The sequence below is a fragment of the Phytophthora cinnamomi genome (assembly GCF_018691715.1).
Source record: "Phytophthora cinnamomi strain GKB4 chromosome Unknown Contig62, whole genome shotgun sequence".
Classification (NCBI taxonomy): domain Eukaryota; phylum Oomycota; class Peronosporomycetes; order Peronosporales; family Peronosporaceae; genus Phytophthora; species Phytophthora cinnamomi.
The window spans coordinates 350713-361092 of record NW_027150995.1 but is presented as its reverse complement, the minus strand read 5'-3'; the positions used below and the strand labels follow the sequence as shown (position 1 = coordinate 361092).

General features: G+C 58.9%; 1 protein-coding gene across 1 annotated transcript; it reads left to right on the top strand.

Annotated features, from left to right (window-relative positions):
• Window positions 1–2523: 2523 nt before the first annotated feature.
• IUM83_06830 (uncharacterized protein) lies at window positions 2524–3190 on the top strand (the record flags this gene model as incomplete). The annotated part of the gene is made up of 3 exons (XM_067931062.1): window positions 2524–2556; window positions 2632–3090; window positions 3167–3190. 3 exons carry the CDS (start codon window positions 2524–2526, stop codon window positions 3188–3190), a joined length of 516 nt encoding a protein of 171 aa, XP_067787130.1.
• Between the last annotated feature and the right edge of the window lie 7190 nt (window positions 3191–10380).

Below are 10380 nucleotides of genomic sequence, written 5' to 3'. Positions count from 1 at the left end.
CGCCCTAGTAGCCCTCACGCGCTTCGCTTTAGCGGAGCTTGCCTTAGCCAGCTCCTCGTCCTCCTCGAGAGCACGCACGCTTGCGGCCCACGGTGTCGCGAAAGCCAGTCAAGTCAATTCCTCCGAGGCGGTTGGAGGAAGTCGCATAGCCCATCGCTTGGGCTCCTTCTTGCTCTGCGTGCGTGCCCTAAAGCCTTGCTGTGGCCCAGAGTTAGCATTTGCAGCGCAGGCTGTTGTCGTGGATGCAGCATTTGATACAGGCATCGCGGCATTGGGCCCTTGTCTGTCCTTCTTTGCTGGTCTTGAGCGCAGCGTGTCAAATGCCTCCAACCTCTCACAAACGGCGGTGGGGTCGAATAACACCGAGAGGTTTCCGCCGAGATACGCTGACTGGCCAATTTTCAGAGCAATACGTTGGTCAAAAAGTTCGAAAAGGTGCCGTTCGTATAGGTTTTGCCAGAGCTGGATGCCTACCAAAAATAGATAAATCACCCGACATAGATGCAGCAGATATATGTGCAGGTCATAACGAAGCATAATCGCATGAGACGTAAAAATCGTATCGATAAACAGTCCTGCCCTTAGCTTTATGTCGTGTAGCCATCATAAAAAATAATCTTGAAACTTGTATAGAATATGTTGACCATCGCTCTGAAGAACTCGCATTCACTTTGCCGGCTTATATCAGCAACACAACTCATCTCTAGCGTACCAGCCTCAACCTCTCACTTTGGAAACCGCCGACCAAGTGAGAGGTGCCCAGAAGCGCTGCAACAGCGAGAACCGCGGGTAAGCACCTGCCTTCAATAGCGTTGGTGCAACGTAAAAGCTATTCTAACTTCTTCTGTGCATAGCGACCATGGTTCACCTCGTCCACTCTGCTGTGCACAGAAGCGCGCGCTGCATCGTGGACACGTCCAGCGACGACGAGAACGTGCTGCCGAACTTGCAGCGCGGCGGTGCCCAAGAGCCGGTGGAGGGTGCGAAATCTTTCTCCCCCGTAAGTACCAACTCCACGGGGACCGCAACGCCACCGTGGATGTCGCCACAACACGGCCACCACGTTCCGAAAGAGGCATCGAATCCTCCGTTGGCGAAGGCTTCGACGGCTGGCGCCACTGCGACCGCGCCGTCAACGAGGAATCTGCTCCTCCATTCAACCCCACCGCCCAGGAGAAACCCGCGCAGCCCGACCACGCCGTCGCCAGTCATGCTGGAAGATCCACCGCTCCACGTCCGCGGTCTCCCCCGCCACCAACCCGACGGCCGCTTCGCGAGCGCCATAGTTCGCGCAGCGAGGATCGAGCGGCTGAGGGCTCGTATCGCCGGCGTCTCGGTCGGCGTCATGATGCGATGTCGCTGGCGGTGTCGCCAACTGGTGCCATGCGCACAACCCGTGGGCCAGCGTCTCCAGTCTGAGCGCGCGCTGCTCGCCCGCGTGGTGGTCGCCAACATGGCCGCTTCATTCCTGCTCGGTCGTCATTCCCGGTTGCCCATCTTCGCGAGCAGTTTAACCGTACGGGGGTGATATTTCCTACGGTCCCGCACTTTGGCTAGTGCGATTACGAGGATCCGTGACGAGTTGGACGCTGTCGTAAATCGCTGATGCAGCTTTACTGCAACATCAACTGCTGCCCATACGGCGGTAGTTGTGGCAACGGCTTTATCGATTCTTCGTAGGTGGCCTTGACGAGGAACGTTGCGACCAGACAACTGGCCGTGGTGGCCCAGGATTTCATTGGTGCGGGCGAGATTTTGGGTGAGTACCTGGGCGAGACGAGCACGTGAGTGTCTCTCACGTGACTCGCCTTCGGAACGAGTGCTATCGCCTGATCATGACGCAAAGGCCCGAGACGCCAAGCCACCCTGTCCGCGTAGCCGTCAACGCTCAGTAGATGGATGACCTGATACGCTTCGTCAACCACTCGTGCGCGCCGGTGGATCGGTTCCTGGGAGTTGCGAATGGACGCCGAACGACTGTCGTGGTGGCTACTACGCACGCCACCTATGAGGGGGACGAGATCACCGTTGACTACGGGCTGGACCTTTGATTCGTATGCCGCTGCGGTCACATGAATTGCCGCCACCGCGACATCCAATACCAGCAGGACCCGTAGGCATGGTTCGCAAGATCGAGGCCAGGTTGAAGTCAAGAGGAAGGTAGTGGGAGATTTGCTGCATTGGTAAGGATGTTGTATTCATGTAAATCGGGTTCGTTGTTAAAGCTAACTGCGTTGAAGTTTGTTCATTGTAAGTTGCCGACGCTGGTGGCGCGTCAGCAGAGATCGCCGTGGTTTTGGCGCCAAAATTAACGACGTGGGCCTGCATTCGAATATGTGTATCTACTGCGAGTTTGCTCAGTTTGCGCGCGAACTCGGTCTATGAGTAGCTGTAGGCGAAAACTTCAAGGCAGCGGAGCTGTGTTTGCCTAGCTGGAGCCTCCTCAGACGGGGAGGAAAACAAGTTCGAGTAGCTTTCATTTCCGCTTTTTCCAAACCTCGCTCAAGTCCCCACCTCCGCGCGATGCACATCTCACCCCCTCCCCCACCGTTCCTGGTACGCTACCTGATCGCGGAAGCTGCCGTCACCTGACTCTGACAACCACGTGTTATTTTTTATATATACATATAGATGGTGAAGCTGAGTGGAAGTACTAACTACAAACTGTCTGAAGTGCGCCGCCTCCTGGCGCTCGCCGGACACTACCTTCCGCTTGGGAAGGACGAATGGGAGCGGCTTGCAAACACCTACAACTCGCACCGAGCCCGTGGTGTCACCGAGCGTGACCACGAGAGTCTCCGTCGAACGTTCATTGTGCTCTACAGTGCACGCAAACCTACTGGTGTGGCCGACATGCCACCACACGTGCAGCTGACAAAGCCACAAAAACAAGTAATCGACGACAAGGCCAGCGTGGTCGACATGGACGACGGCGTCGACGTCGACCAAGAGGACGAGGTGGACTACCAGGCAGACTTCTCGTTTGAATTCGAGGGGCTCGGCGAGAACACGTCGGTGGATACCGATGTTAACACGGGCGTGGGCACCACCACCGACAACTCCATCAAATCCGACGAGACGAAGGTGGCGGTTAGTGACACGGCTAGCACGGTCGGATTGCGAGTGGTTTGTGTGTGGTTAGCTGTTGCGCGTTTTTGTGTGTCAGTGGTGGTGTGTGAATTTGAGCTAGCACTTTGGCGCAGAGGAAGCGTGTTGGGCTCATAACCCAAAGGTCGTTGGATCGAGACCAACAAGTGCTAACTTTTGCCCGCGCCACGACGGTGCTCCTTCGCTGCTCTTTTGCTGCTTCTAGCGGACCCCTCTGCTCGCATGGACTCTCCGCGCAGCCTGCGGGTCCTTCGCTTTTGCCCTGCGCGTCTGGCGGACCGCAGGTCGGCGCACAACAGGCGCGGGATCGAGTCCCGCCACGGTCCAATTGCGCGAGGGGCACGTCTATCGGGGCTACCCGGCGCAGTATCAGAAGCGGGTAGACAGCACGCCAATGCTCGCGACAGCAGTCTATGGAGAGTGGTTTGGTCGTGCGGTGGCGGTAACCCGTTGTGAGTCGGGAAATGTGGTGTGTCGCGGGTACTGGCGTGGCTAGGTTTGGTCGAGCATATCTCGATAACGAGGGGGTCGTCGGAGGCGGCAATTGTCGTTCTGGAGAGCTTGTGTGCGTGCGTTTGCGTTGGTTTGTGTGTGGTTAGCTGTTGCGCGTTTTTGTGTGTCAGTGGTGGTGTGTGAATTTGAGCTAGCACTTTGGCGCAGAGGAAGCGTGTTGGGCTCATAACCCAAAGGTCGTTGGATCGAGACCAACAAGTGCTAACTTTTGCCCGCGCCACGACGGTGCTCCTTCGCTGCTCTTTTGCTGCTTCTAGCGGACCCCTCTGCTCGCATGGACTCTCCGCGCAGCCTGCGGGTCCTTCGCTTTTGCCCTGCGCGTCTGGCGGACCGCAGGTCGGCGCACAACAGGCGCGGGATCGAGTCCCGCCACGGTCCAATTGCGCGAGGGGCACGTCTATCGGGGCTACCCGGCGCAGTATCAGAAGCGGGTAGACAGCACGCCAATGCTCGCGACAGCAGTCTATGGAGAGTGGTTTGGTCGTGCGGTGGCGGTAACCCGTTGTGAGTCGGGAAATGTGGTGTGTCGCGGGTACTGGCGTGGCTAGGTTTGGTCGAGCATATCTCGATAACGAGGGGGTCGTCGGAGGCGGCAATTGTCGTTCTGGAGAGCTTGTGTGCGTGCGTTTGCGTTGGTTTGTGTGTGGTTAGCTGTTGCGCGTTTTTGTGTGTCAGTGGTGGTGTGTGAATTTGAGCTAGCACTTTGGCGCAGAGGAAGCGTGTTGGGCTCATAACCCAAAGGTCGTTGGATCGAGACCAACAAGTGCTAACTTTTGCCCGCGCCACGACGGTGCTCCTTCGCTGCTCTTTTGCTGCTTCTAGCGGACCCCTCTGCTCGCATGGACTCTCCGCGCAGCCTGCGGGTCCTTCGCTTTTGCCCTGCGCGTCTGGCGGACCGCAGGTCGGCGCACAACAGGCGCGGGATCGAGTCCCGCCACGGTCCAATTGCGCGAGGGGCACGTCTATCGGGGCTACCCGGCGCAGTATCAGAAGCGGGTAGACAGCACGCCAATGCTCGCGACAGCAGTCTATGGAGAGTGGTTTGGTCGTGCGGTGGCGGTAACCCGTTGTGAGTCGGGAAATGTGGTGTGTCGCGGGTACTGGCGTGGCTAGGTTTGGTCGAGCATATCTCGATAACGAGGGGGTCGTCGGAGGCGGCAATTGTCGTTCTGGAGAGCTTGTGTGCGTGCGTTTGCGTTGGTTTGTGTGTGGTTAGCTGTTGCGCGTTTTTGTGTGTCAGTGGTGGTGTGTGAATTTGAGCTAGCACTTTGGCGCAGAGGAAGCGTGTTGGGCTCATAACCCAAAGGTCGTTGGATCGAGACCAACAAGTGCTAACTTTTGCCCGCGCCACGACGGTGCTCCTTCGCTGCTCTTTTGCTGCTTCTAGCGGACCCCTCTGCTCGCATGGACTCTCCGCGCAGCCTGCGGGTCCTTCGCTTTTGCCCTGCGCGTCTGGCGGACCGCAGGTCGGCGCACAACAGGCGCGGGATCGAGTCCCGCCACGGTCCAATTGCGCGAGGGGCACGTCTATCGGGGCTACCCGGCGCAGTATCAGAAGCGGGTAGACAGCACGCCAATGCTCGCGACAGCAGTCTATGGAGAGTGGTTTGGTCGTGCGGTGGCGGTAACCCGTTGTGAGTCGGGAAATGTGGTGTGTCGCGGGTACTGGCGTGGCTAGGTTTGGTCGAGCATATCTCGATAACGAGGGGGTCGTCGGAGGCGGCAATTGTCGTTCTGGAGAGCTTGTGTGCGTGCGTTTGCGTTGGTTTGTGTGTGGTTAGCTGTTGCGCGTTTTTGTGTGTCAGTGGTGGTGTGTGAATTTGAGCTAGCACTTTGGCGCAGAGGAAGCGTGTTGGGCTCATAACCCAAAGGTCGTTGGATCGAGACCAACAAGTGCTAACTTTTGCCCGCGCCACGACGGTGCTCCTTCGCTGCTCTTTTGCTGCTTCTAGCGGACCCCTCTGCTCGCATGGACTCTCCGCGCAGCCTGCGGGTCCTTCGCTTTTGCCCTGCGCGTCTGGCGGACCGCAGGTCGGCGCACAACAGGCGCGGGATCGAGTCCCGCCACGGTCCAATTGCGCGAGGGGCACGTCTATCGGGGCTACCCGGCGCAGTATCAGAAGCGGGTAGACAGCACGCCAATGCTCGCGACAGCAGTCTATGGAGAGTGGTTTGGTCGTGCGGTGGCGGTAACCCGTTGTGAGTCGGGAAATGTGGTGTGTCGCGGGTACTGGCGTGGCTAGGTTTGGTCGAGCATATCTCGATAACGAGGGGGTCGTCGGAGGCGGCAATTGTCGTTCTGGAGAGCTTGTGTGCGTGCGTTTGCGTTGGTTTGTGTGTGGTTAGCTGTTGCGCGTTTTGTGTGTCAGTGGTGGTGTGTGAATTTGAGCTAGCACTTTGGCGCAGAGGAAGCGTGTTGGGCTCATAACCCAAAGGTCGTTGGATCGAGACCAACAAGTGCTAACTTTTGCCCGCGCCACGACGGTGCTCCTTCGCTGCTCTTTTGCTGCTTCTAGCGGACCCTCTGCTCGCATGGACTCTCCGCGCAGCCTGCGGGTCCTTCGCTTTTGCCCTGCGCGTCTGGCGGACCGCAGGTCGGCGCACAACAGGCGCGGGATCGAGTCCCGCCACGGTCCAATTGCGCGAGGGGCACGTCTATCGGGGCTACCCGGCGCAGTATCAGAAGCGGGTAGACAGCACGCCAATGCTCGCGACAGCAGTCTATGGAGAGTGGTTTGGTCGTGCGGTGGCGGTAACCCGTTGTGAGTCGGGAAATGTGGTGTGTCGCGGGTACTGGCGTGGCTAGGTTTGGTCGAGCATATCTCGATAACGAGGGGGTCGTCGGAGGCGGCAATTGTCGTTCTGGAGAGCTTGTGTGCGTGCGTTTGCGTTGGTTTGTGTGTGGTTAGCTGTTGCGCGTTTTTGTGTGTCAGTGGTGGTGTGTGAATTTGAGCTAGCACTTTGGCGCAGAGGAAGCGTGTTGGGCTCATAACCCAAAGGTCGTTGGATCGAGACCAACAAGTGCTAACTTTTGCCCGCGCCACGACGGTGCTCCTTCGCTGCTCTTTTGCTGCTTCTAGCGGACCCCTCTGCTCGCATGGACTCTCCGCGCAGCCTGCGGGTCCTTCGCTTTTGCCCTGCGCGTCTGGCGGACCGCAGGTCGGCGCACAACAGGCGCGGGATCGAGTCCCGCCACGGTCCAATTGCGCGAGGGCACGTCTATCGGGGCTACCCGGCGCAGTATCAGAAGCGGGTAGACAGCACGCCAATGCTCGCGACAGCAGTCTATGGAGAGTGGTTTGGTCGTGCGGTGGCGGTAACCCGTTGTGAGTCGGGAAATGTGGTGTGTCGCGGGTACTGGCGTGGCTAGGTTTGGTCGAGCATATCTCGATAACGAGGGGGTCGTCGGAGGCGGCAATTGTCGTTCTGGAGAGCTTGTGTGCGTGCGTTTGCGTTGGTTTGTGTGTGGTTAGCTGTTGCGCGTTTTTGTGTGTCAGTGGTGGTGTGTGAATTTGAGCTAGCACTTTGGCGCAGAGGAAGCGTGTTGGGCTCATAACCCAAAGGTCGTTGGATCGAGACCAACAAGTGCTAACTTTGCCCGCGCCACGACGGTGCTCCTTCGCTGCTCTTTGCTGCTTCTAGCGGACCCTCTGCTCGCATGGACTCTCCGCGCAGCCTGCGGGTCCTTCGCTTTTGCCCTGCGCGTCTGGCGGACCGCAGGTCGGCGCACAACAGGCGCGGGATCGAGTCCCGCCACGGTCCAATTGCGCGAGGGGCACGTCTATCGGGGCTACCCGGCGCAGTATCAGAAGCGGGTAGACAGCACGCCAATGCTCGCGACAGCAGTCTATGGAGAGTGGTTTGGTCGTGCGGTGGCGGTAACCCGTTGTGAGTCGGGAAATGTGGTGTGTCGCGGGTACTGGCGTGGCTAGGTTTGGTCGAGCATATCTCGATAACGAGGGGGTCGTCGGAGGCGGCAATTGTCGTTCTGGAGAGCTTGTGTGCGTGCGTTTGCGTTGGTTTGTGTGTGGTTAGCTGTTGCGCGTTTTGTGTGTCAGTGGTGGTGTGTGAATTTGAGCTAGCACTTTGGCGCAGAGGAAGCGTGTTGGGCTCATAACCCAAAGGTCGTTGGATCGAGACCAACAAGTGCTAACTTTGCCCGCGCCACGACGGTGCTCCTTCGCTGCTCTTTGCTGCTTCTAGCGGACCCCTCTGCTCGCATGGACTCTCCGCGCAGCCTGCGGGTCCTTCGCTTTTGCCCTGCGCGTCTGGCGGACCGCAGGTCGGCGCACAACAGGCGCGGGATCGAGTCCCGCCACGGTCCAATTGCGCGAGGGGCACGTCTATCGGGGCTACCCGGCGCAGTATCAGAAGCGGGTAGACAGCACGCCAATGCTCGCGACAGCAGTCTATGGAGAGTGGTTTGGTCGTGCGGTGGCGGTAACCCGTTGTGAGTCGGGAAATGTGGTGTGTCGCGGGTACTGGCGTGGCTAGGTTTGGTCGAGCATATCTCGATAACGAGGGGGTCGTCGGAGGCGGCAATTGTCGTTCTGGAGAGCTTGTGTGCGTGCGTTTGCGTTGGTTTGTGTGTGGTTAGCTGTTGCGCGTTTTTGTGTGTCAGTGGTGGTGTGTGAATTTGAGCTAGCACTTTGGCGCAGAGGAAGCGTGTTGGGCTCATAACCCAAAGGTCGTTGGATCGAGACCAACAAGTGCTAACTTTTGCCCGCGCCACGACGGTGCTCCTTCGCTGCTCTTTGCTGCTTCTAGCGGACCCCTCTGCTCGCATGGACTCTCCGCGCAGCCTGCGGGTCCTTCGCTTTTGCCCTGCGCGTCTGGCGGACCGCAGGTCGGCGCACAACAGGCGCGGGATCGAGTCCCGCCACGGTCCAATTGCGCGAGGGGCACGTCTATCGGGGCTACCCGGCGCAGTATCAGAAGCGGGTAGACAGCACGCCAATGCTCGCGACAGCAGTCTATGGAGAGTGGTTTGGTCGTGCGGTGGCGGTAACCCGTTGTGAGTCGGGAAATGTGGTGTGTCGCGGGTACTGGCGTGGCTAGGTTTGGTCGAGCATATCTCGATAACGAGGGGGTCGTCGGAGGCGGCAATTGTCGTTCTGGAGAGCTTGTGTGCGTGCGTTTGCGTTGGTTTGTGTGTGGTTAGCTGTTGCGCGTTTTGTGTGTCAGTGGTGGTGTGTGAATTTGAGCTAGCACTTTGGCGCAGAGGAAGCGTGTTGGGCTCATAACCCAAAGGTCGTTGGATCGAGACCAACAAGTGCTAACTTTGCCCGCGCCACGACGGTGCTCCTTCGCTGCTCTTTGCTGCTTCTAGCGGACCCTCTGCTCGCATGGACTCTCCGCGCAGCCTGCGGGTCCTTCGCTTTTGCCCTGCGCGTCTGGCGGACCGCAGGTCGGCGCACAACAGGCGCGGGATCGAGTCCCGCCACGGTCCAATTGCGCGAGGGGCACGTCTATCGGGGCTACCCGGCGCAGTATCAGAAGCGGGTAGACAGCACGCCAATGCTCGCGACAGCAGTCTATGGAGAGTGGTTTGGTCGTGCGGTGGCGGTAACCCGTTGTGAGTCGGGAAATGTGGTGTGTCGCGGGTACTGGCGTGGCTAGGTTTGGTCGAGCATATCTCGATAACGAGGGGTCGTCGGAGGCGGCAATTGTCGTTCTGGAGAGCTTGTGTGCGTGCGTTTGCGTTGGTTTGTGTGGTTAGCTGTTGCGCGTTTTTGTGTGTCAGTGGTGGTGTGTGAATTTGAGCTAGCACTTTGGCGCAGAGGAAGCGTGTTGGGCTCATAACCCAAAGGTCGTTGGATCGAGACCAACAAGTGCTAACTTTTGCCCGCGCCACGACGGTGCTCCTTCGCTGCTCTTTGCTGCTTCTAGCGGACCCCTCTGCTCGCATGGACTCTCCGCGCAGCCTGCGGGTCCTTCGCTTTTGCCCTGCGCGTCTGGCGGACCGCAGGTCGGCGCACAACAGGCGCGGGATCGAGTCCCGCCACGGTCCAATTGCGCGAGGGGCACGTCTATCGGGGCTACCCGGCGCAGTATCAGAAGCGGGTAGACAGCACGCCAATGCTCGCGACAGCAGTCTATGGAGAGTGGTTTGGTCGTGCGGTGGCGGTAACCCGTTGTGAGTCGGGAAATGTGGTGTGTCGCGGGTACTGGCGTGGCTAGGTTTGGTCGAGCATATCTCGATAACGAGGGGGTCGTCGGAGGCGGCAATTGTCGTTCTGGAGAGCTTGTGTGCGTGCGTTTGCGTTGGTTTGTGTGTGGTTAGCTGTTGCGCGTTTTTGTGTGTCAGTGGTGGTGTGTGAATTTGAGCTAGCACTTTGGCGCAGAGGAAGCGTGTTGGGCTCATAACCCAAAGGTCGTTGGATCGAGACCAACAAGTGCTAACTTTGCCCGCGCCACGACGGTGCTCCTTCGCTGCTCTTTGCTGCTTCTAGCGGACCCCTCTGCTCGCATGGACTCTCCGCGCAGCCTGCGGGTCCTTCGCTTTTGCCCTGCGCGTCTGGCGGACCGCAGGTCGGCGCACAACAGGCGCGGGATCGAGTCCCGCCACGGTCCAATTGCGCGAGGGGCACGTCTATCGGGGCTACCCGGCGCAGTATCAGAAGCGGGTAGACAGCACGCCAATGCTCGCGACAGCAGTCTATGGAGAGTGGTTTGGTCGTGCGGTGGCGGTAACCCGTTGTGAGTCGGGAAATGTGGTGTGTCGCGGGTACTGGCGTGGCTAGGTTTGGTCGAGCATAT